This window comes from Primulina tabacum, chromosome 8 (genome assembly GCF_025594145.1).
Source record: "Primulina tabacum isolate GXHZ01 chromosome 8, ASM2559414v2, whole genome shotgun sequence".
Lineage (NCBI taxonomy): Eukaryota > Viridiplantae > Streptophyta > Magnoliopsida > Lamiales > Gesneriaceae > Primulina > Primulina tabacum.
In genome coordinates this window covers 9,996,500-10,024,196 of record NC_134557.1, presented here as the reverse complement: position 1 = coordinate 10,024,196, position 27,697 = coordinate 9,996,500, and the positions used below count along the sequence as shown (strand labels likewise).

General features: G+C 37.2%; 1 protein-coding gene across 1 annotated transcript; it reads left to right on the top strand.

Annotated features, from left to right (window-relative positions):
• Positions 1-27,132, top strand: LOC142553692 (uncharacterized). Its single transcript, XM_075664131.1, is given in 22 exon segments — positions 1-207; positions 274-658; positions 2,520-2,636; positions 2,759-2,841; positions 5,256-5,402; positions 5,499-5,647; positions 5,727-5,857; positions 5,995-6,117; positions 6,198-6,271; positions 6,443-7,030; positions 7,164-7,275; positions 7,424-7,561; positions 8,009-8,338; positions 8,742-8,994; positions 9,089-10,413; positions 11,124-11,517; positions 11,628-12,541; positions 12,665-12,694; positions 12,696-12,731; positions 12,810-12,935; positions 25,258-25,502; positions 25,569-27,132. Coding segments are annotated over 22 exon segments (7,023 nt in total). The 5' UTR covers positions 1-73; the 3' UTR covers positions 26,758-27,132.
• Positions 27,133-27,697: the final 565 nt, after the last annotated feature.

Here is a 27,697-nt window from a genome sequence, read left to right as displayed (position 1 = left end):
TAGCCTCCTCTATATCAAACTCCATTTCGCGCGTAATCTGAAAAAGCCCTAATTCCTGGAGGAAGTACCTGCAATGGCGACGAAGGAGACGAGCAGAAAACAGTTATTGGAGCGATGGAGTGATATTGAGCAACAGGATGAGGAGGACGCCCCATCTTCTACTCATCCCATCAGAAGGCGTCGTCTTCGACAACTCAAAGAACAATGGTATCATTTACCTTCGAAATTCTTCTTCCTTAACTAGAGTCCATGAAAAATGTAAAACTTTGCCAGGTTTTCAGATGCCTTCAGCCTTTTGATTCATTTACCAAAGGAAAATCACGTTTGGTGTGGTTATTGGGATCTTATGGGCCCTCTTCTGGAGACTTTCTTCAATTATTTCAAGGAAGAACGCCATGGTTCTCCTCTGAAGCTTTTGTGGGATAGAATTTCTGAAGAGATGAAATGTTGCACTCTGTGCATTCACCAACATCATCAATCACAGGAGATGTATGGCACGGAATATGAGAGGAGTTGCATCAATCCTCTTCTTGATGTTCTGCACGTTCTTGATGAAGAGCGAGTAACCCAACACCTCAAAGATCTCAATGCTAGAATAGTGAGAGGAGAGTATGATCCGGCGCATGATTACGGGGAAGTTGTTAGTATTTTGTTTGAGGTACTTTTCCATGATTCGTCCTGATTCTGCCCCTTTCTTTTAACTCAAGTTGGAGTGTTGATATGATTACGGGGAAGTTGTTAGTATTTTGTTTGAGGTATTTTCCATGATTCGTCCTGGTTCTGCCCCTTTCTTTTAACTTAAGATGGAGTGTTGATATGGGAAACTCTAGACAGGGGTGACCAAAGTTATTGTTAGATCTGAGTGGTGTCTCATATCATGTGTGTAGCATAAACAATTTTGTGAAGACCTTGTTGTCTGTCTCGTGTCTTTCCCACATGGCCCTTATTATGAGATGTTCGTTATGAATGGTGATTTAATTCTTGAAGGGTGACAGTCAACTGAAATTGATCATAAAACATATTATAAAATGGGAACCTGTCACCCGCATGAGAACATACTGGGAGAATGAAATGCCTCTTAAATTCTTCCAGCAATGTGAAAGGTAAGTTGAATCAAGACAAAGGCACTGCAGCGTAAGACTGAAAAACCATAGAGATATACTTAAGATGTTTTCTTATTATTCAAGGGTATAAACATGTACGATAAAATAGGACAACGAGAGTAATCCCCAGATTGATTTCTGGACCTTAATATCAGATCAAATTAGAAAATCTCTAATTCTTCCTGAGTTATGGTAATTTTCTAATTTATTAGAATGACATGAAAGTAGCTAGCAATCCCTAAATTATTGACAAATACTACCAATTATGAGAAGGATTGTGTAGAAAGCCAATGAAGGATACAGAAAACAATATCAGTAAACGAGAGTTCAGATAATATTTTTTTGTTTAAAAATATTGGATGCCATTTGGTTGATGTAAGAGTTATAGACTAAAATCATTTTTCCTCTTCCTTGAAAGTTCTGAAAATTCTCCTGTTCTGTAGCTTTTCCTTTCTCTTGGGCACCTGTTTCTATGAGTATCAAGAGATCACTTCTTTGATTGATTTTTTACAAAGAGCAAAATACACTTTTTTCGAATTTGGTGGACAGTTAATCGTTAGAAGTTATGCATCATTCCTATCTAATGGATTGAATGGCGTCTCGAGATTACAGATTTGCCTTTCACAGAATTTTGATGTATCATTTCCAAATATATTATTCACACATGTATCTTTTCAATCTACTTTATGAAAAGGAAATAAAGCATCATACTGCCACCTTTATCAGTTGTTTGCGGATATGGTAATTTTTCAAATGAAAGTTTCTAAACTATAATTTCTGCCCCAAATTATTAGTGTGTTTTAAATTATTTAAACAGATTCATCAATTGCTTCTACTACAAGTGGGGTGGGGGTTTTATGTGACATTTTCAACTTGTTTGTTAAAAGTATTTTGAGATAGAACTTGCTTGCTAAGTATCCTGAGATAGTTACAATTCTCCTTAGTGCATACTCTGAAACTCTTAAGACCCAGAGATTACCTGCAAATATTACAAGATACAACGAACTATATCTTCTCATTAGTTATGTTCTGATCCATCTTAAGCAACTCTTATTAATTTATCCTACTGGTATCTATATCAAGTTTCATGGATTCAAAACGAGATGTGTTTCTTCTTCACTTGTCTTTTTAACTATTTTGGGGTGATGATTTTAGTGGCTAATGGTCCTTGGGTATGGGAATGGGAAAGAAAATTATTGACGCTCTCAGGTCTACTAATTTTATTTTTTGGTCATATTGAACATTATAAATTAGTTATCCAAACAAGTTCTGCCTGTTGGGCTTGCATATATGAACTCTGGGTTTTCGGTCCATGATTAGAAAAAATACTGGACAGATATGGTTCTTCCTTTTGATCAGCTCAGATTGTATGTCTCAATATTTATTTGCCCTTGTCATGACTTTTTTGGACAACAGGTTTTGATGTTTCCCATCTTATTGGATGACCAGTCCTTGGCTACCGAGTTTCAAATTTTTATTGAAGCAATCGATAATTCACATGAACTGAAACTGGATGGAAATCAACAGTATCCGGTACAACTTCATTGTGAACCACGATCCTGTTTTCTTTAGGTTTCTTTTTTAGGATATATTGTTAACTTCCTCTGTTATTCATGCGAAACTATCTAGTATATCTTTTTTTATTTGTTTATCAGGGAGTTTACGTGTTGCTTTTTCTTAAAAGTAGAAGAGCACGATCAATAGGCCTTCGCTTGGCTGGACGTATGGGCAAATTGAGGTACCCTTTTGATGCTGATGTTCGAAACATGTCATGGCTTGAATTTTGCTCTCACATTTGCACTCCACTTAATACCTGCACTAAAACCTATGTATTAACGGTTGTTGATGATTTTTACATCGCAAGTATGTAATAAGATGATACAATAGCTTAATTTGGAGGAATTATTTCCATGAGACCATTTATTTATTCAAAGTTTGATTATTTATAAACTAAATTTAGTCTACTTAAAAAATAATAAAATTATAAGCTAAAATTGGGATGATACAATAAATGGTCCCTATAGTTTAGATTCATTCTCAGTTCAGTCCCTCAATATATTCATGTGTGGATTTAGTCCTTAAACTTTTTAAATTGGTCCTAAATAATCGTCAACATTAACTCGACGATCAACATTTACTGTTCGAACACATTAATCTCACACATTAACTCGACGGTCAAAATTGACAGTTCGAACACATTAATCTCACGCATTTTATTTTTTACCCTCATATTTTTTTATAAGAAACTATATTATATTAATTAATTAGAAGCAAATGATTACATATGGCAGACAAATATTCCTCACAGAAACAAATAATAAATACAAAAGCCCTACTCAAATCAACAACATATATAACTCCAATCCTTCAATAAATCTGAAATCGAGAAGTTCTTAAACTCTGATCTTAATCTTGTCCCAACACTATTCAACCGACTCTTCTAGACAGTAAAAAATCCGTCTATTCCGCTCCAACCATACTGACAATCAATTACAATGAACTATCACTGTCCAAAAAATTATACTACGCCTACCAAGATCGCGTCCAAGATTTGCAGCAAATAGCTCGTGCAAAGATCTTGAAGCTACCCAAACCAACCTCATATCTTCCAAAGCTCTGAACCATAGACAACTCGTGAAAGAACAATGAATAACCAGATGATCCTGATTCTCCACCTCTTTCCAACACAGCACGCACCAATTCGGATACAGAGCACACGAAGACCACCTATTTTGCATTATCTCACAAGTTTGCAGCTTACCCAACACCGCGGTCAACGAGAAGACTTGAACCTTTGGTGGGATTGGAACTTTCCAAATGACATTAAAGAGAGAAAATAAAGGAAAACTACTAATAGGAAGAAAGACTCGTAGAAAGATTTGACTGAGAATACTCCTGAAGGATTCCCACCCCAAACCCTGAAATAGTCAACCTCTCCATCAATCTGACCCCATCTTAAGACCCTAGCAAAGAGCACAACTTTCATTCACTTCCTCGTCCCTAAGATAACTCCGTAGATGCAAGATCCATAATATAGAAAAGAGTATGAAGAACCCTCCAACTGGATAAAATTAGAAATAAGCTTTAAAGTTTATTATGAACCGCATATAACTGAAATAAAATAGGATAACCTTTGAATAGAGAGTACTGCACTGTTTCCCCTGAATCGGTTAAAGCCGGAATGATTTAAAATTATTGACGTAATCCCAAAGCTTCAAACACAACCATTGAGTACTACCAAAATCTGCTTCCAACAGATAATTCGCATTTCTAGTTCTTTCTGTTAGACAAATTGAAAAACCTCCACTACCCATTCTGATGAGAAACAGTTTCTGCTCAACCTTAAACTCTCCCTCCAGACGATCAACAAAGGGATCGCAAAACCCCCTCAAAGGCTGACTGCCGATCCGATTCGGAATCTTCTCAATGGCGGCTTCGAGAGTCCCCACTGACAAGTCTCGGAAAATAACTAAAGCAGCTAATTGGGGGAGTACCAAAGCAACGACACTATAGGACTGAATACACGGCAGGGATGAGGCTACACCAAGAGGATACTGAGAAATCTATGTAGCAAAAAGGAAGAAGGGAAGAAAATACGGGACAAAAAGGGGAACCGACGCCGGTAATCTGAGAAAACTTAGCCGGCGCTAAAGAGACTGGCAAAGGCTAGAAAGGAAGGGAAGGGCTCAACGAAAAACAGGAAGGGAGGGAAAAGATAGAAGCCAGAAAGTGGTTGGGAAAACGAAAAAGACCCTCGCCGACAACCGACTGCCCACCCTATTTTAATATTTTGACGTGGTTTGTGCATCGTGTTCACCTCTTCCACATGAAATAAAATCAGAGAATAAGTATAACGTTGATTGATCTTAATAAAATAATGAATAACACATGTAATTCAATCTCATAATCAATCAAAACTCGCCAATAATCCAGTATAGGTTCAAGTGATTTCCAAAAAAAATATATCCTAGAGGCTTAACTAATACCATAAACTAAAAAATAAAATTTAAATAGAGTGCAATTTATTTTAGATATAACAAAATTAACCAACAATCTATGCACAATCAGTCGTGTTGAACAGGAATGCATGGTATCCAACCATAGGCATTTGCAAATTATATCATGTTTGATTTATTCTTATGTTTAATGCAGGAGATCAACAGATTTGGATCCATTGCAGAATTTGATAAAGAAATGCATCTTCATATTGCAAACAGAAAACACAGCATCAGCTATTCAGACATCAAGGCCCAGGGTGCAGCTAGATCGAATTACAGTATGGCTTGGAATGAAAGCGTTGTAGGGAGCAGTTGGTGACTTGGTGTTTACTTTCTCATTGTGTAACTCCATCCTTTTTCTGTTTGTGGCTAATTATCTTGATTTCGCACTTTGAAGGGTTGGGTTCTTAGAACCTGCTGCATTCGAGGAAGGGATTTTAGATCGCTATCCCGTTTTCCTAAGTATTGTGCTGAACAATATTAGCGATGATTCATTGGAATGTTCTCATGCTGTTAACTGCATGAGACTACTATTTGAAAAGCTTGGTATCTAATTATTTTCTCTGTTTGGTACTTTTTTACATCCAAATTTTCGACATTAAGTTTTTAATGGTTTTCTGCTCAGGATGCAAACTGTGGTTGAGGGCTACATTATCTCCTAGTGTTATGAGGAATACTCTTCTTGGTCAGTGTTTTCATACTCGAAATGAGAAAAGCCATAAAGAAATTTTTGATCTTTTCCAGCCATTTCTGCAGGCATGTTTATGGGTTTACTTTGTTTGAAGTCATTAAAAATTGTGTTTTCCTCTCTCTTATACTGTTTGTTTAATACCTTGGTGACTACATGGTGTGATATGCTTTATTACCAGTAAAGTGTGATCTTTTCCTTCTAGTCTCTTGAATCATTGCAAGATGGAGAACATGAAAAACAAAGAAGACATTTCCTTTACTTTCTGCTGCATCAAGTACCCATGAGTAGTAATTTCAGCATATTGATGAAGAAAAAAGCTTCTCAGGTATCTGTTCGATCCTCTACATGATCTTAGCAAAAGCAGGCTGTAACGTGAATCTCTCTGATTTTCCCTTGTGTATGCAGATAGCGGTTCTCATTGTTCTACGAGGATACAGTATGGACCCACCTTCCCCACCTGCTGAATGTGCTCACATGTGGTAGGCAACTCTTTGCAGCAGGTTTATAAGCGTTACTTTTAGCATGCAGACTAGCTGTGTAGATTTACCCGAGACGGCTGTTCCATTCCTGATCATTAATTTACGTGGTGTTTTCACTGGATAACGTTTATGATATTCGTTTTATTTTCTGTTTCCTTGCGCATTTCTCAGGGGTCCCTCCATTGTGTCTTCCCTGAAGGATTTATCACTTCACAGTTCCCTTCGACAACCTGCAATCGATCTTATTCAAACTGTTATCGTATCTGATGCTTCTGCCTTTCTGTCCCTGATTATGAATGGTCAGTTACATTCTGGTGATACACCAGTCATACCTAATTATTGTGAGTATGATGGTGAAGAAGGTATTTTATCAGCTCTCGATATTAATGAGAGAGATGCTAGTTGTTGGAAAGAATTTACTCTCCAGCATAAAATAGTTTCACAAGTAGATGGGAGTTGGATGTGTGTACCAATGCTATGGTTTGATGTGTTTGCTGAAATAGATCCCTCGATCCTTCCGTTGTCATTCTCCAAGGCTGTTTTTTGGGCCTTATCTCGGTTTTCATTGATAGAGCCTGAGAATAGCACCGTAATGACTCTTTCTCTTAGAAATTGGTTGGTGACCTGTGCTTCAGAAATTTCTTATCTGTTCGGGTGGAAGGTTCCCTCTGGCTGTGACGACGGTGGGGGTGGAACAGAGTCCAAAAACTCTATCAGAATTTCAACTATGTGTCTGCCTTTGGTTAGGACTTTCAAGAGGTTAGTGCCTTAATTGCTGAGATGAATTATTGAAGCTTTTGTAGTATGAAAATCATACTTTGGTGAACACTGCCTATTTACACTCTAAATGAGTTAGTTCATAGATTTTACACAATATAGGACTATATTTCAGGTTCATGACTCACTACGTTGTTCGGATGGAGCAAGGTCAGCTTAGGAAGCAGTGGACCTGGGAACCAATGATGAGCGATAGTTTGATTCTCTTGTTTGTTGATCCCAATGATGTAATTGTTGTTTTCCTTAGTTCCTTTTGATGATTGACCACCTTCTCTATACGTGTGACCTCTTTTTAGCCTTTTTGTTTTGCCCGTATAATGTATGCACGGTTGATTAAGTCTAAAGTTTGTACCCAAATTTATCTAATTGTTTCAGAGTGCTAGACAAGTGGCCAGGCTTATCCTTGAACAAGTTTCGGATGTGCGTGGTCTCACCAGTGGTCTCCAATTTCTTTGTTCTACTCCGTTGTCATTGTCAGCTCTCCTTTTGGGTTTGAGACATGCTCTGAAACTAGTAAGATGTTGCTGGGATAATATTATTTTCTGTTGGGAATAAGTTTGTGCAGGTGTGAAAAGATCTCTTATAGTAATGTGGCTTGTGAATCATGCCGAGATAAAGGTCACACAACTAGCAATTACATATATGTTTATATCTATCTGAGTTGTGAGGATTTTTTTTTGAAATTCTGCTTTTTTATAAAAGTAGTGGATTCTGATTACTAAAATTTGTTATTGCTCATGCTATATATCCTTCTGTTTTATCGGCTCACACTGGTTTTCTGGTTCCTTGTTCTTTTTCAAATTGTCTCTTGTCTCATGGCTAAGTTTTAAGATATTTAAGAGAACCCATGAAATGATTACTTGTTTGACATATTCTCTCTGTAGTTTCTTGTGAGTTACAAACCAGTAAGAAACCATACAGTTTTGCTCACTGATCTATTTTACTTCAACATTTTTTCAGGTCCAGTTGGATACTGTTCTGTTAAACTTTCAGACTTTACATCACCTCTTCTTCATCTTATCTAAATTGCTCAGAGAAGGGAATTCATCTGTACAGAGGGTATCTCAAAATCTTTCAGCTGTTTCAGATGTTTCAAAGATCTCTATGCCAGGTGGATTTTTAAAGCAACCCTTGTTAGATTCTTTGACCACTGACTGTGATGAATATCCATCAATTATTTGTTCTACACTGTGGAAGAAATTTACCTGCTTGCTATCACAAGTTGCCTGGCCTGCAATTGTGAAATGCTTGGATGGAGGCAAAACATTTATTGATCACAGATCATCTCAGGTCTTTGAACTACTGTTTAGCGATACCAATTTTTAGTATGTATTGTTAATTCAATTGTTATTGTGCATGGCCCTGAGTCTGTTATAGTTGCTATATGGATATCCATGGTTTTTGTCGCTCATGAAGATAAATCCTTTCTCAGTTCTTCGGGAAAAGCTTTTACTTTAAATTCAACGCATCTATTGATATTGAGGCATGAGTGGTTGAACATGAAACTCCAAGACTGCTCGTCCCAGTGATGAACATATTCTACCAATAATTAATGTCTTCGCTTGTTTATTGCTCTGTCGATGCATGCTATAAAATTTTGGTTTATAGAACTTTAAGGAACATATTTTTCTTATTTTATTCTGCCGAATGCAGAGTGAGATTCCTTCAACCTATACTACATTTATTGTTTCAGATGATGTGCATCCGTCTTCTTGAAGTCATTCCTGTTGTTTTTGAAAGGCTTCCCAGAAATTATGGGACAATGGTGGAAACTTTAGATAATTTGAAGTGGCTCCATGATTTGGTTGATTGGGGGAAGTCATCGCTTGCTGTGTTGGTTCGATATTGGAAACAAATGTTGGCTTCTTTGCTTGGTCTAATCAAAGCTTCCTGCAGTAGTAAATCTGCTTCAGTAATCAACGACATCGAGAAACTTATTTTTTATGGTATCCTTTTAGTTTTGCCCTTGATCTTTCTCTTGCTTTTTGAATTTTCAATATTGTTGAGAACACGACTCTTGTGTCTTAAAATGGAGTGCAGGAAAAATTTCAACAGATGATGTGAGTAAGCAAGTGGCCTTCCTTTCTATTGCATTATTGGATGACCGTCATTCGATGAAGAGCACCGGTCTCAGATCGAAACATTCAATATCTGAAGATTCATTGAATAGGAGAACCTGTTCAGTGGAGGATTCTGAAGATTTGATATTTGATGAAGCGAAGGCAAGTCTTCTAGATTCTGAAGCATTGACTAAGCAGGAGAGAGGACATGCCATAATTCTGTCTGATGATGAGAAAGAAGTAGAGATTTCTGAGACTCATAGTCAGTCAAGTCAAAGTACAACTCATGATGATTTCTTTGGTGCTAGTGCCGCCGGAAGAGTACCGTGCTCTGACCTGAAGGAAAATTATATCAGCAACCATGACAGTTCAATGGGTTCTCCAGAGACTTGTCATCAACTAAGTTCTCGTACAGCTAATCATATTACTGAGAAAATGAGCTTAGAACCAATGGAAGGCAGGCAGTCACCTGTATCACCTGTTAAATTAGAGCCATCAGATGGCAAAACGAAAGGAAATAAAATTGAAGATTGTGTTTCCAATTCTTTCTTATCACAGGACAATCCAAATTTGAAGAACTCATCTGATGAATTTAGCAATTCAAAACAATTTGATTCTGACGCATCTAAATTATGTTCCAGTAATTCTGCTATCAAGGTTCGGCATGGTTTGAAAAAAACTTTTAAAACAAGTGAGGAAGTCCTGAAACAGGTGATATGTGATACTGATGTTGACACATGGCAGTTTTCATTTTTCAAACCATCAAAGCGCCAGCAAGCTCTGACTACAAAACCAAGTGCTTCTGGCCTAAAACGGCAAGTCATCCAGCTTGCCTTACCCGTGGAGAACAAACATGGCTTTAAAAGGCTGGGTGGTGAAGTGAAAAGATTTAATCTCCCTAGACTTGATGACTGGTATAGACCCATCCTAAAATCAGATTTTTTTGTAGATGTTGGATTGACATCTGGAAGTAACAAAGACTGTGAAAACTGTAGCACACTGAAGAAAATCCCTGTTTGTTTCCAATCACCTGATGAATATGTTGAAATTTTTCGGCCATTTGTATTGGAAGAACTCAAAGCTCAAGTGCAGAATTCCTTTCAAGAGATGTCTTCTGCTGAAGAAATGTGTTGTGGAAGTTTATCTGTGCTGTCAGTTGAGAGAATTGATGATTTTCACGTTGTTCGCTTTGTACATGATGAAACCAATTCTACAGGATCTAAAATCTTGTCGGACAATGATCTTATTTTACTTACAAAACAACCTCTGCAAAATTCGTCAGGAGATGTTCATGCTATAGGAAAGGTATTCCTTACCCAAAATGCTGTAAACTAAGCAGTTAGTTCTTTATTTGGGTAGGCATGTATGATCTGAGTGGTTACCTAATATAGAAGGCGAGAAAGAAAAAGAGGGTTTCAATATGGCTTTCAGTTAATATCACGACTCGTGAAAAAACTTTAGTTTACCAAGATTCATTTAGAGGATTAACATAGTTGCCAAAGAGTAATTCAACCCAACCAAGTTTTGGCCTTCACTTATGAGCACGATATTAGCATAATATTCTACCTATTCTCTATCAAGGGCCATCTGCCATCTCAAGTCAAGTCACGACATATCCTTCTATGACTACCTTACATCACATTTTCTAAGTCCTCATGTACCATTTTAGTTGCAGGAGCTATTATGTCTAGAGTCATTTTTACACACTTCCACCCAATCATATTTCTGTAGTTTCTGAAATTCTTTTTGATTTTCACCAAAATAAGTTGCAGAACACTTTTGTCGGATGGATCATCAAATCGATAACACTAAGTTGTCCTTCCTTTTCTTTACATATCAGTTTAGAAAATATATAATTTTTAAAATTTGATCCAAATTGCAGATTCCTTTTTTTCTTTGTAGTTTAATAATATTTTTTTATGCTTATCGATAGGTAGGTTGACTAATTCTTTTAAATTGTATTGTTGAAATGGTTGGTTTGCATTTTGTTGATGGTTTGTGAATCTTCTACAAAGGTCGAGAGGCGTGACAAAGAAAGTAAAAAAAGGTTAAATATTATAGCCATCAGATTCTATATGCAAGGATGCCCTCGCCTCAACCGAGCCAGAAAGCTTCTTACGGAACGAAGCAAGTGGTATGTTAGTCGCATCATGAACATCACCCCTCAACTTCGAGAATTCCAGGCACTGTCATCAATAAGGGAAATACCTTTGCTTCCAGTTATCTTGAATCCTGTTAATCAACCTTGTTGTCAATATGAATCAAGAACTGGGAATTTCAGTAAATTGTCTCAGCCAATGCAGCAAATTATTAAGTCATCATATAATGGCAGTCAGTTGCAGGCTATTAGTGTTGCTATTGGTCCATTTGACAAGGACTTTGAGTTAACTCTTATACAGGGTCCTCCTGGTGCGAATTTTTTATTTTCCACTTTTTTCTCATATTTTTTTTGGCTCTTTGTTTATGTATCAACTAGTTCATGCATTGATACTTGCTTTGAAAACCCCCTTTTCCACCAGGAACTGGTAAGACCCGTACAATTGTGGCCATCATTAGTGGCGTGCTTGCTTTCTCTCAGGTTAAAGATGCCAAAAGATGGAGAAATTATGACCAAGTTTGTGTCAGTAGCTCTAGCACTAACCAAAGGATCAGCCAGTCTGTTGCAATTGCTAGATCCTGGCAGGATGCTGCATTGGCTAGACAATTAAATGAGGAAGCAGAAAAGAATAATAAAATTATGAGAAGCCGCAGTAGAGGCCGGATTCTCATTTGTGCCCAATCCAATGCTGCAGTTGATGAGCTAGTTGCAAGAATATCCTGTGAAGGTCTTTATGGCTGTGATGGACTAATGTACAAGCCATATCTTGTGAGGGTGGGTAATGTGAAAACAGTCCATCCAAATTCGTTACCCTTCTTTCTCGATACACTAGTTGAAAACCGCCTGAAGGAAGAAAAAGGCAACAAGAATGACGAAAAACAGAGTGGAACTAGTGCCGACTCTTTACTGATCATTCGTACTAACCTGGAGAAGTTAGTAGACAACATAAGATACTATGAAGCAAAGCGGGCTAACTTGCAGGAAGGACATTCAGACTCAAAAAATCTGGTGGAAGGAGGGTATTCAGATACAGTGGAGTTGTCTGATGAAGAACTAAAAGAAAAGCTTAGGAAATTATATGAAAAGAAAAAAACATTATATGCAGATCTTGCCAACTTTCAGGCAAGGGAGAGGAAAGCCAGTGAAGAAATCAGAACCCTAAGAAATAAATTTCGAACAGCTATCTTAAAGGAGGCTGAAATTGTGGTGACTACACTTAGTGGCTGTGGTGGAGATTTATATGGGGTGTGCTCAGAATCTATATCTGGCCATAACTTCAATCATTCATCTGAGAGTTCTTTATTTGATGCTGTTGTCATTGATGAAGCTGCTCAGGTACTAAATCTTTCTCTTCTTCTTGTCTTATCCTTGTTCTCTATGTTGATTTGTCTACCATTAATGCTCGTTTATCTTTCTTTTCTACCTTGTGAAACTCTGCTCCAAATTTTTTTAATCAAGGCGCTGGAACCTGCCACTCTGATTCCTCTTCCAGCTCCTAAAGTCGAGGGGAACGAAATGCATCATGGTAAGCAGTTGTTGAGTATTTGTTTCATCTTTGTTCAAGAATGCAATGTATCACTAATGTGGAAATTATTTTCAAAAGGTTGGTGATCCGAAGCAACTTCCTGCTACTGTCATCTCTACTGTTGCCAACAAATACCTGTTTCAATGCAGCATGTTTGAAAGGTTGCAGAGGGCCGGCCATCCAGTGATCATGCTGACCCAACAGGTAGTTTGACTTTAACATGATATTTTTATGTGAAGAAAACCTTTTTCCTTTTTCTACATGCTCTAGAAGTTCATATTTATTCAGAATTGATGCCTTCTGGACTTGATTACGTAACAATAACTTTATCTTTTGCCTCGTTTGATTCATCTGTACTTTTTCTTGTTGGGGAAATTAGAAGATGAAAAGTATCATCTTTTAAGGAAAAAAATGTCTGGATCTCTTTGGCAAAGGGATCACCTTTATCTCAAGAGCTTTGATTTTTCGCGAGTATCCTGACTGGGTCCTTCTCGTACGATGGAAGAGTTGCTATACAATGTTCATAGTAAACTTTTACTGGATGAATGATAGGATCGATTAACGTATCAAGAGTGTTTAGAAGGGGGGTTGAATAAACACTCACAATTAAAACTGATCTTTTCGAATTTTGAGTTCAGTTTGGTGACAAACTGATTCTCGGAATCTTGTTGGTCAATCACAATCAGTTAAACTAAAGTAGTTGCGGAAAATAACTGACTGAAAGATAGAATACGAAACTGAAATAAAGTAGGCAAGAGTTGTTTCTGGATGTTCGGAGAATTTAATTACTACTACGTCACCCCTTCTATCTCACGGATAGGATATCCACTAAAAGACTTTGATCAAATACAAGAATTGTACTAACCCACTTCAGTTTGGACTTAACACTGCCAAAACTGAAACTCTTAGTTTAACAGGATGTTCTTAGTGCGTAACTGATCTTAGTACTATCAAATTTCAACGATTTTTACAACTTGCTAGTGAGCTCAAATTGTAGCCTTAACTGCTACGAATATATCAAATAAGAGTGAGCTAAGATTTTGGCAGAGTAACAGCAGGCTTTTGAATAGAATAATCTCGTTGTCTTTTTAGCTGTTCTTCTGTCATATTTATAAGCTTCCCTTCCAACGGTAACTTGAGATGAATTTGAATCTTTGTATCCGTTGAATTCTTCTTGATTATTCCTTGGGCATTGTTTGCTTCATTTATTGTGATGCGGCCTCTTAATTGCCTTCGCCGAAATGCGTTGTTCCAAGTACGTCGTTCCACATTCAGTTGCAATCTGCTATGTTCTTTCCGAGACATGTTCAGTTGAAGAGTGCTTAGCATCAGGCTGAATATATCAACTGATCAGTCAGTTGATTTCAGTTATTAAGTCCAGTTGCTGAGTTACAGTTTACTCGATCAGTTGGTTCGTATTTTTCAGTTGATTCATATTTTGTCAAACGCCGGAATTTAGTTTCCAACAATTTCCCCCTTTATGGTGTTTGACAAAACTAAGTAGATAATAACTGAACGTCTGAGCTTATTGTAGATAAGAGATTGAATTTTTTGAACTGAAAGAAATCTTGATTTAATAACAACTGAATCTGGTTAACTGCTTTTTAACAAGATGATTTCTTCTGCTGTTTCTCAAGATGCTCTTTGATCTTTGATTTCTTCCCCTTTTTTGTCAAACAATTCCATCTTCTCAGATAATTTTCGAACGTCAGTGGAAAGAATTTTGACATCTGCGGAGATACTTGAGACAGCAGTTTGTAAACAAGTCTGCAGCAATTCCATTTTATTAGAAACAGAAGTTTCCAATCGCTGAACTCGTTGACTAATTATATCCTGAGTTGTAAATAGACTTTGAGCTAGACCTCTCTTCATCTCATCCACAGTTTGGGTAAGAGAATCCATGTTTGCCTGAATAGTTTTCAGTTTTGCAGATTCATATTCAATTGAAGAATCCAATTTGACAGTATGAGAGAATTGTGTAGATTGAATTCTCTTGATTTCAGTAATTATCTGCTGCATATTGTGCTGCATATTTTGGATTTCTTCAAGAACAAGATCCATTTCTGTGGATTGAGGAGGAGGTGACTGATGAGAGGATTCCGGTCCTCTTGTGGTTTGATCAAATATAACCAACTCTTGGTTAGTTGCTACTGTTTCAGCAACATTCTAAACTGAAGTGATTGTTGCAGCAATTTCTTGAGACGGAGAAAGTGGATTTTGATCAGCAGATGAGTTGCCTGGAGAAATAATAGAGTCTGATGAAGCCAAAATTGGTGCCTCTAGAGGATGATCTTGGGGATCAATTGGCACAACAGTTGGAATAGTTTGTTCAGCAGATGAATCTGGCTGAACTGGTGCTTCTGAAGAGATAGGAAGCTCTGGATTGATTTGATCAACGGGATGATCAACTTTATCAGAAATAGGTTCACTCAATTGGAATTCTTGCACCAGTGTTTGAATAATTTCATCAATGTTTGCGAAAGATAATTCTGCTTCAGTGTCCATTTGATGTTCACCAGTAGGTGATTGAGACATATCCTGAACTGGCTCTTCAGTTGGAATACTAGCCTGTTCTGAGGATGACTCTTTCTGCTTAGAGGGAGGTTCTTCAACTATTTCCTTTTCATCATCGTCTGGATCTCCTTTATGAAGGACTAACTCTTGATCCATTTCCCAAAACTTTATCTCAGATAGCAAGCCAATCAGATCGGTGTCTAGCTGAGTAATCACCGCATGATCGGCATAGGCAGTAGGATTTGTTGGAACGTAGTTAGCCTTCAGTTTGTCAATAATTTGTGCTAACTTCTTGACTCTCATCTGATCAAACAAATATGTTTTTCTCTCCATAGCTTGAGCAATGGTGGCAGGCTTTGACTATCTTGAGGACAGAAGCTTCCAGTTTGATGAACTTGTTCAGCTGAGATTTCTTTCTCAGTTGCTTGGCAAAAATATGTGTACGATAGGCTGTCCAAGCATCATAGAGTTGAAGATTTGATGCTGCAAAATTATTAAGCTCATCCCAAACAAGGTCAATGTGGGTTTGAATGGGATTGGATGGCCTTGGTTCTTCAATCAATTTGCCCTTGCCTTTATCAGAACTGAGGATGTGTGGAATTCCAGACCAGTTCGAGTAGTATCCACCCGTTCTATAATACTGATGCCTTTGGGTCGGGCAGGTGCCAGAACAGTAGGACGAATAATATATCAGAGGGGCTTTGATCTTAACTGTTTCTCTTTTTGCACCAGCTGATTTTTCTGGTGGGATGATCTTCAGAGGGACTATTCAATTGGCTGCTGAGCATCTGAAGATATTAGCTTGTCAGTAGGAATAGATTCCTCTGTAGTTGTTGGTTTAATCCTCTTGGTTCTCGGTTTCTTGGCGATCTTTGGGGAAAGAGTTTTCTCTGAATCGGATTCCTCCACAACTAATTTCCTTTTTGCTGACTTCAGTTGAGCCAATGTCTTGGCCTTTTTCACTGATTTAGGAGCCGCCTGTTGAGTCCCAATCTCCTGTTTTATCTTTACAAACTGAGCAGGAGAAATGTCCAATTTTGTCTTGGGTGGCATAGTATTCTTCGCATTGAAGACTTTGAATTTGGATGATTTTTCTGAATTATCTGCCACTAACTCCTTCACTTTCAGCAGATATCTCAGTTGCACTGCAAAGCCTTTGGACTGTTTGGATGATAGAAACATATTCTTTAAAATATTGAATATAAGATGCTTCCAGTTGAGTTTACGTTCAGCCATAATGATAGAAATGACTTGAAATTTTTCCAATGTAAGTGCAGCAAAAGATCCAGCTTTCGCCAAAATTCCTTTGGCGACTATATCAGCAAGTAACTGAACCTCGTGCTTCAGCTCCTTCTTTGGATCGGAAACATTGATTTTCCGTCCATCAGCAGAAAGTGAGGTTTGCATTTTTTCAACGTCAGATGTTTTAACATCAGAGAAGTGTGCCAGTCCATCAGATGGTAAAGAAAAAATTTCTCCAAAGGAATCTTCAGAGATGGTCAGCAACTGACCATTGATAGTAAAAGCGATGTTTCCATCAGAATTGATCATACCGTTAGAGTAGAATTCCTGAAGTTCTTTGGGGTAGATCTCTTGTGATGATTGTCCCAAGAATGTCCTTAACCCAGCAGTTTCGAGTTTTTGAAAGACGTTCTTGACATCAGCGTCGCCGAAAGATAGAATGGATCCGAAGTTGATAGCCATTGCATTCAGCATATAAGCAGGAGTTTGATTCGCCATTTTGATAAAATGATCTGAAATTCGTAAACGATAAGCTCTGGAATTAGTAGGTTCTTAGAAACTGATTGTATGCGTAAGAAGAAAACTGATTTGAAGCGGGCTTAGTACAGTTGTTCGTGACTGTTCAAATTCGGGACACGTGTCAGTCCATTAAAAATTTTGAGTAAAACTATGTGTACGTGTACTGTGGGTTTTTGAAAAAGATGAACGGTTTAAAATATGCCTCGTTATGAAACTGCAGTCACGTCAGTTGATTTGGAATATAATAAGTTTTAAATTTGTTAACTTATGTGAGAAGATTTGTAAAATATCCAGCTGAACGATCAGTTGGGAAACTGATTCGTTTCAGTTGAGAGTTCACAAACAATTGTCTTCTCAGTTAACCTCTTCAAAACTGATATTCCCCCTTAATCGGTTCATAGAATAATTAAAGAGACGATATAGATAAGTTTAAAGGTCAGAAAGATTATCGTTTGCTAAAACGTTGACGACCCTTCAGCTTCCTTGATATTCTGCTATAAATAGAGGTAACACGGTTAGTTTCAGTCATTGGTGAAAACATTCAAGACGAAAGAATGGCAGATGCGAGTAGCTCGAGTGCTTCGCCATTTTCTCTGGAAGCTAGGAAGGCTGTTATAGAAGACGAAGTCTTCTACAAGAGTCTTCCCTACTGGGAAAAGTTACAGGAGCTTGCGTTCCTGTATAATTCTGGGGAGGCTACCACTCCCAAACTGATGGCAGAGTTGAGAGAAGTGCGGGAGCACTTGCACATAGCTGTGTGGGTGGACATCTTTACGGATGGTCGTATCTATCAGCTGATGCTTCGAAAGGAACTGGAGATCCTTAATCGCATAGCTTCTTCTCACAGCTTTCTCAAGACATCTTCCTCATCCCTATCCGTTTGGTTGAGAATGTGGATAGATGATATAGAGGAAAAATATGAAAATGTAATCCAAGCAAATATTTATGGTTGAATAAAACATTTATTTTGGTTTAACTTTGTTTTTCTTTTTCCTGCAAGTAATAAGTTTCATTAGTTATATGAATTGCGATCATAAACAGACGAACTGATGATTGGTTAAGCGTTAAGTAATAAATGTCAAACTGATATCAGTTGATAATGAACAACTGATAGTTAAGAAGCCTCGGTAAATGAGAAAAACGCTTCGGTTGATTTGAGTCTCTTCAGTTTCCTCAACATTTAAGTTTCATCTGTCTATAAATAAGATGATTAGAATGTGATAATAACAGTTCAATATGTCGGATTCAAGTAACTCTGATGCATGCAGTAGTTCGCATATTCAAGTTAATGAGCAAATAAGTCCTTATTTAGAAGAGTTGAAGAAGACAATAGAAGAATGTCTTGATGAAAGTGATGTCAACATGGTTCAAGATTCATGATTTGCAGAGGGTAAGTAATAGTGGTGTTGTTCCTACTCGTGCCCAAGCAGCAACAGCAAGAAAATACATTGATCGTTTTGAAGTTAGGCATGTTACAGATCTGATTGATGACAAATGTCTGTTAGAAGCAATGTTATGGAAGGAATAACATGTGGTTGAGAAGATTTCTTCAACTAGGTCATTTTCTAGAATCCAAATTTATGAGTTGAATAATTGGATTAGAGAATGGCAGGATTCAGTTGGTTCTATGATATATTCTGTAAACTGGGATCGATGATACTCTTAATAAAGTATTATTTTCAATTTGTTGTGTTCTTATTTTCTGCAGATAATTCTATTAGTAAAGCAACATTAGTAATAATTTTAAGATAGATCAATTAAACCAAGAATATTGCGAAAGTGAGAAAACTTAGTCTCGGGTAATGGTTTGGTGAAAATGTCAGCTGCTTGTTGCTCAGTTGATATATACTCCAGTCTAATGTCCTTCTTCAAAGCATGATCTCTAATGAAGTGATGCCTGACATCTATATGCTTTGTCCTTGAGTGAAGAACTGGATTATAGGTGATGGCAATTGTACTCGTATTGTCACAAAATATGGGCGAATTATTTGTAATTACTCCATAATCTCTCAGTTGTTGCTGGATCCAGATCAGTTGTGCACAGCAACTACCAGCAGCAAGGTATTCTACTTCAGTTGTTGAGGTGGCTATAGATGTCTGCTTCTTGCTGAACCAAGAGATCAGCCTGTCTCCTAGAAACTGACAAGATCCACTTGTACTTTTACGATCAAGCTTACATCCTGCATAATCTGCATCTGAATATCCAACTAAATTGAAAGTAGAGTCTTTAGAATACCATAACCCAACATTTTGTGTACCCTTAAGATATTTCAAAATTCTTTTAGCAGCTGAGAAATGTGATTGCTTAGGATTTGCTTGAAATCTAGCACACATACACACAGCAAATACAATATCAGGGCGACTGGCAGTTAGGTATAACAATGACCCTATTAAACCTCGATATAATGTCGCCTCAACTGATATTCCCCCTTGATCAGTGTCTAATTTTACTGATGAGCTCATGGGAGTATTTGCAGCTGAACATGATTCCATGCCAAATTTCTTCAGCAGCTCCTTTGTATATTTAGTCTGACTGATGAATATGCCAGTTTCCAGTTTCTTCACTTGTAGTCTAAGAAAGATGTCAGTTCACCCATCATGCTCATTTCAAACTTATCCTGCATTAGCTTAGCAAATTTCTCGCATAATTTGGGGTTAGTTGACCCAAATATGATATCATCAACATAAATTTGAACTAATAAAATGTGATCATTCTTAGTAAATTTGAACAAGGTCTTATCAACTGATCCAACAGAAAAATCATGATCAGTTAGGAATTTTGAAAGAGTTTCGTACCAAGCTCTGGGAGCTTGTTTAAGACCATATAAGGCTTTGTTCAAATGATATACATGATCAGGAAAGTTGTGATTTACAAAACCTGGGGGTTGTTCAACATATACTTCCTCTTGTAGCTGACCATTTAGGAATGCACTTTTGACATCCATTTGATAGACTTTGAAGTTCTTGTATGATGCATAAGCAAGAAACATTCTGATTGCTTCCAGTCTTGCAACTGGAGCATATGTCTCATCATAGTCAATTCCTTTCTCTTGCCTATATCCTTGTGCTACTAGTCTCGCTTTACTGCGCACAACTGAACCATCCTCGTTCAGTTTATTCATGTACACCCATTTTGTACCTATAACAGTTTTTGAAACTGGTCTTGGAACTAAGTTCCAGACATTGTTATGAGTGAACTGATTTATCTCTTCTTGCATTGCATTTACCCAGTTAGGATCAGCAACAGCTTTATCAGTTTTCTTTGGTTCTAGTTGTGATACAAAAGCTGAATAGATAAATAAATTTAGCATTTGATTGCGAGTTCTTACTGGATCATATGGATTTCCTATTACCAGCTCAGGTGGATGTGATTTTCTCCATCTGTACTCAGTATTTGTTGTATCAGCAATTTCTTCAGTTGGTAACTGAACATAGTTTTCAGTCTCAGTTGGTGCTTCGTCAACTGGTATTTGAATGTTATCATGATGCTCTATCAACTGATCATTAGGAATGGCTTCTGGTTCAGCTGATTGATCTGACACTTCTGGTTCGGGTGTTTGGAGATTGTTTTGATTAATATGATTGTCTTTTTCATCATCATCCTCCAAACTGATATCTGTAAATCGATCAACTAGCTCAACTTGATTAGTTGGCTTATTGGTTAGTTCAGTTTCATCGAAATCAACATGAGCAGATTCTTCAACATTTAGGGTTTTCTTGTTGAAGACTCTATAAGCTATACTAACTGATGAGTATCCAAGAAATATTCCCTCTGCAGATTTAGCATCAAACGCTTTTAAATAATTTTTACCATTATCAAGGATAAAACATCTGCAGCCGAATATTTTGAAATAAGTAATTATACTTTTTCTTCCATGCCAGATTTCATATGGTGTTTTCATATGATTATTATTAATCATTGATCTGTTCTGAGTATAACACGCAGTGTTTATTGTCTCTGCCCAAAACCTTTGATAAATACCAGAATCAGCAAGCATTGTTCTAGCAGCTTCTTTAAGGTTCCGATTTCTTCTCTCAGCTACACCATTTTGCTGAGGAGTTCTGGCTGCTGAGAGCTCATGCTTAATTCCAGCATTCTCTAGAAAATTTGAAAGAGTTTGATTGATGAATTCAGTTCCTCGATCTGATCTGATTCGATCAATTCCAACTAATTTTTCATTTAAAAGTCTTTTGAAGAGCTTTATCAGTTGTGAAGCAGTATGGTCTTTAGATTTGAGAAAAATAACCCAAGTAAATCTTGAAAAATCATCTACAACTACCAAGGTGTATTTCATTCCCCCTAAGCTCATAACTGGTATAGGACCAAAGAGATCCATGTGCAACAGTTCTAAGCATCGGGATGAAGATTTACAACCCTTGTTTTTAAAAAAAGATCGTACTTGTTTACTATACTGATATGCTGAGTAAAGTTTTTCTTTTGAAAAGTCTATTTTGGGCAAACCAGTTACAAGTTCATGTTTACTCAGATAGGCAATGGATTTAAAGTTTAGATGACTTAGTCTCTTGTGCCACAACCAGTTTTTAGATGATTTGGAAGCAATAAAATAAACTGGTGCATAAGTTTGATTATTCCAACTGACTTTATATGTGTTTCCACAACGTTTGCCAGTTAGTATGATTTCATCAGTTGAAGTTTTGACTGAACATGAGTTTTTGTCAAAATGTACTGAGAATCCACTGTCGCATAACTGACTGATGCTGATCAAGTTATACTTCAGGTTTTCTACTAATATAACATCTTTAAAAGTAAAGTTACCATGGATAAGCTTACCTTACCCACAGTTCTATCTTTGGAATTGTCCCCAAATCTGATATTTGGACCACTGTATTTGATCAGTTGAGATAGCACACTTGCATCTCCTGTCATATGTCGCGAACATCCACTGTCCAAATACCATATTGAGTTCTTGTTTGTACCTGTTACATGCAGTCACACATATAATATAATTTGGTACCCATATCTATTTGGGTCTTGAACTGATTAGTCCTTTAGGAACCCATACTTGGATTAGTCTAACAGACTTTTCAGTAGCTGTATTCCAAATGATTTTTCTCGGCTTTTGTGTGCTTGTGTAGTGTACGGATGATACAATATGTGTTTTAGCTTTATTCAACTGATTGTTCAGTCTATATCTCTTCTGAACTGGCTTGCAGTTATAGTAATTGGAATAGTCATTCGAATAGTTTTTGTAAAATTTCTTTGATGACTGACTTTGTGAATCAGTTGAGAATTTTTGACTATAACCAATCCCATATCTTCTAGCCTTGTTCATATTTTCAGTAGGTTGCTCAATCAGTTTACTGGGCTCAATTTGTTCTTGTACCACTGCTGATTTGACAAAGTGAATGTATTTCCCTTTGTCTATTGTTAGCTTTGGTTGAGTATCATTTGGATACGTTTCTCCTTGAGTGTTGAACCCTAAACCAGTTTTATCAGAAACTGATTTTTGTGAATTCTGCATCTCACTTAGTGCAGTTGATGACTTGTTCCAAGACTGAATGAGCTCAGTCTGTTTTGAGTTTTCAAGCATCAACTTTTGGATTAATGACTGATTTTTATTTCTCTCTGCTTTTAACTCAGCAATCTCCTTTTTTAGACTCAACCCATCAACTGATTCATCAGTTTTGGTTTTATTGTTTGTGGGATCAGTTTGCTTTGCTTTGATTTTTTCAAATGATGATGCAAGTGTTTGATACTCATTTACCATGTCATGTAGTGTTAGAATGAGTTCTTCTCGTGTAAAATCAGTTGAACTGAAATCAAATACCTGTTGGCTAGATGACTCTTCTTCTGCATCATTAGCCATCAAACACTGGACTTCCTCATCATCATTGGAGCTGTATGAGCTTTCTGGTTCTGACTACTCACTGTCAGTTTCTGCCCATTTGGATTTGTTTTCTTCAGCTAAGAGTACTTCATGTTTCTTTCTGAAGGAATTCTTATCTTCCTTGGGTCTTCTTTTGTGTTCATATGATTTCTTCTATCAGTTGAGCCTTGACTGTCCTTCTTGGGTTTAGGACAATCAACAATAAAGTGACCTGATTTGCCACACTTATAGCAGGCATTTGGTTCATCTTTGGAATTGTTCCTTTGGTATGGCTTCTGGAAGTTCCCTTGATTCTTTCTCATGAACCTTCCAAATTTTTTGATGAACAATGACATAGCATCATTACTCAACTGATCAGCAGATTTTTCGACTGAACTGATTGGTTCAGTTCTGACAGCAGCTAGAGCAGTTGTGGCTGCAGGAGTGGATGGTTCTCCTTCTCTGGTCTGCAGCTCGAACTCATAAGCCTTTAAATCAGCAAATAAATCATGAAGTTCAATCTGGTTTAGATCTTTGGACTCCCTCAGTGCCATGGTTTTGACATCCCATTCCTTGGGAAGACCTCTCATTATCTTTAGTGCAATCTCTTTGTTAGTATACACTTTTCCAAGTGCATTTAACTCATTTATGACACTGCTTACTCTTTCATCATACTCGTGCATCGATTCTCCTGCCTTCATTTTGATGTTATCAAACTTTTGCAACAAAAAGTTTATTTTCCTTGGTTTGATCATTTCCTTCATTCAGCTGGATCAGCTTCTCCCAAATTTCTTTGGCTGTTTTACACATCTTTATTTTGCTGAAGGTTACTTTGTCCAGCGTTTTGTACAGAATGTCTTTAGCCACATTATCAAGATTCGCTTTTCTTTTATCTTCAGTTTTCCATTCATCTCTGGGCTTTTCTATTCTTTGTGGTGCCCCTTCTGTAATGGCAACTGCTGTATTTGTTTTTAGAATCTTCATAGGTCCATCAGTTATGACATACCACATGTCGTCATCTTGTGCAGCTAAATGAGCCTGCATTCTGATTTCCCAATCATCAAATTCTTCTCTGGAGAACATAGGAATTTTGTTGAATGAAGTCATGCTGACAAGTTTATAGATCAAAAGTATTCAAGAACAAGATTCAACCGCACAAACTGATTCTCGGAATCTTGTTGGTCAATCACAATCAGTTAAACTAAAGTAGTTGCGGAAAATAACTGACTGAAAGATAGAATACGAACTGAAATAAAGTAGGCAAGAGTTGTTTCTGGATGTTCGGAGAATTTAATTACTCCTACGTCACCCTCTTCTATCTCACGGATAGGATATCCACTAAAAGACTTTGATCAAATACAAGAATTGTACTGACCCACTTCAGTTTGGACTTAACACTGCCAAAACTGAAACTCTTAGTTTAACAGGATGTTCTTAGTGCGTAACTGATCTTAGTACTATCAAATTTCAACGATTTTTACAACTTGCTAGTGAGCTCAAATTGTAGCCTTAACTGCTACGAATATATCAAATAAGAGTGAGCTAAGATTTTGACAGAGTAACAGCGTGCTTTTGAATAGAATAATCTCGTTGTCTTTTTAGCTGTTCTTCTGTCATATTTATAAGCTTCCCTTCCAACGGTAACTTGAGATGAATTTGAATTTTTGTATCCGTTGAATTCTTCTTGATTATTCCTTGGGCATTGTTTGCTTCATTTATTGTGATGCGGCCTCTTAATTGCTTTCGCCGAAATGCGTTGTTCCAAGTACGTCGTTCCACATTCAATTGCAATCTGCTATGTTCTTTCCGAGACATGTTCAGTTAAAGAGTGCTTAGCATCAGGCTGAATATATCAACTGATCAGTTTCCAACTGATCAGTCAGTTGATTTCAGTTATTAAGTCCAGTTGCTGAGTTCAGTTTACTCGATCAGTTGGTTCGTATTTTTCAGTTGATTCATATTTTGTCAAACGCCGGAATTTAGTTTCCAACCATGAACCTTTGGTGGTGTTCACAAAATGACAAAATTTAAAAGCCTCCTAGTTGATTCAGACTGAAATGCTGATGGTGGATGTAGATTGTGGCCTGTCATGTAATCCTTGGCTATACCCGAGTTTAATTCATACCGGCGAGCTTGTGTACATGAAAATTTAGTAAATTACAGGAATGTGAACTTATAAATTCTTTAGGGTGAACAGACTTGGAGATACAGGTCCCATACTATAAACTTACCAAAGAAACATGCTATTCATTATTTAGTCCATTTCACATTGAGGTGGAACAGGATATCATTTATTTAGTTCTTTTTGTGGCCTCTTCTGGTCTTTTTGTCCTTCATAGATTTTTGTTCTACTGTTGCCATGAATACTTATCCTCACTCCAACTCAGCAATTTTTTTAAAAAAATTATCTATGAAATTTGCAGTACAGGATGCATCCGGAGATATGCAGTTTTCCTTCTTCACATTTTTATGAGGGCAAGCTACAGAACGGAGAACAGATGTTCGGCAAAGCTGCATCCTTTCATGAAACTTTGTGCCTGGGACCCTATATGTTGTTTGATATTCTTGATGGGCGGGAGACACGTGGTAAAGGTGCAGCTGCATTGTCTATATACAACGAGTGTGAATCTGATGCTGCAGTTGAATTGTTGCGATATTTTAAGAAAAGGTATTTTTCCCTTCTTGTGATCCTTATCGGTGACCTGTAAAAGTAAAACCTGGTTATCTTTGACAGGTATCCCTCGAAATTTCTTGCCAGAAAAATTGGAGTCATTACTCCTTACAAATGTCAGCTATCACTTTTGCGATCACGGTTCTCAAGTGCATTTGGATCTTCTGTCACGGCTGAAATCGAATTTAATACTGTTGATGGTTTTCAAGGTCGAGAGGTGGACATCCTGCTACTTTCTACTGTTAGAGCAACTGGATCTTCCTCTGAGAGAACTGGGATTGGCTCTAGCAATCTTGGATTCGTTGCTGATGTTAGACGGATGAATGTTGCTTTGACCAGGGCGAAACTTTCATTATGGATTTTTGGCAATGCGAGAACATTGCAGACAAACCCTAGTTGGGCAGCTCTTGTGGAAGATGCAGGACGAAGAAATTTGATTCTATCAGGAAGAAAACCCTATAGTTCGATGTTTAGGTCCACTTTGGAGACGAGGCCAAATTCAGGAAATCTCACGAGTATTTCTGGTCAGTTGGAGCAAGTTGAAAGCTCCAGAGCTGTAAGCGGACGTGTGAATACAAAGAAGAAGATTGTGAAGCATTCTGCTGAAAGGAAGAGAAAATATAATAATACTGTATCAGATATTGCCTGTACTATAGGTGAAGATGTTTCTCATGCAGCAAAAGATGCTGCTATGAACAAAAAAAACAGAGTCAGAGATGGAATGAATATCCCACTGGAAAAGGTTGTTGCAACTGTTGCACTTGAAGATAGCGATGACAAAGTAATGAAGGATGCAAAGTCGATAGTGGAAGAAGACCAAGAGAGCACTGATAAAACCAGTGACAGGCGAATCAATGTGGTGGAAGAAACAAACAGTGACAATATAAGGAGGCGTTTTACTAATTCTGGGAAGGTAAATAGTAGAAGTCAGAAGCAACCAAAATATGTATCTGACGAAATGTGTGTAGAAACTACCAAGCATGATAAGCAACTGCAGGAGATGAAAGTAGGCACATCGCATTCTGAGATTAGCTTTAAGGAGCAGGATGAGAAAGGGTCTTTTGATCGAGTTGAAATATTAACAGATTCATTCACAAAAAGGAAACAGCAGCGTGAGGCTGTTGACGCTCTCTTGTCATCAGCACTTGTATCTTCAAAGAAGTCGGACTCTAGGCGGAAGGAGTATTCAAAGAGGACTACTTCAACTTCCAAGGATAATCTTGTTAGACCACAGAAACCTAGAAAAGGTTAAGTGATTAGCAATCCCACCGCCTTGTTTTTTTAACAAAACCATCTCTTTGGTGGACGGGAAATGAGCTTGAATCTATTTCTCAGAACTACCAACTGGGGCAAGTGCAACCCCCTTAGCATGCATGATTTCAAATTTGTTGGTCATTCTTCATACCTCAAAGACTCTTTCATGAAATACTAACCAGTAGTTCATTATTTTTTGGTTTGTACAATTGTATTTTATGATATCATTTTTTTTTTTTACAATTTCTCTCTACAAACAAAGTTTCCTTATAAATTATAATTGACGAGGACATTTTGTACAAATAAGTGGGTAAAATGTAGAATCTATTTGGAATATTAACACCACCAATTCTCTTGTGAAATTCTGCTTCCCTCTGCTTTGTATATCTTATGTCATAAATTGATTATCTCTGCAATCTGTATTCTAAAATCACCAAAACAATGGTCATTTCATAATTAATTCATACACCATATGCAGAATAGTAACAAACGATGAATAGGAAAAAAAAAACGAAATTAATGACGTAAGCATATCCAAGTCTAAACATTCAAACTCAAATGTGTTCAGTAATGAATGTTAATAAAACAATACGAAGAATGTATAAAAGGGTAGAACATCAAAGAGATTATCATACATTCTTGAAAATACCATTACGTTGTTTTGGATCGAAGAATTTAGCGGATAGGAATTTAGAACACTTAATTATTGGTCAATTTTCAAGCCCATGAGTTTCAATTCTCGATTATTTTTTAAACTGACATGACATTTCAAATCCATTTTCTATCAAATGACTTAATCCAAACCTCTAGTCTCCATGAAAACTGAGCAAATAGTTGAGAAAGAGATGCGAAAAGATGTGATCACTAGTTTGTTGTAAAATGACTCTTTCCAAACTAAAATACAGAATCAATACTTGATATATGACCCAACTCCTACA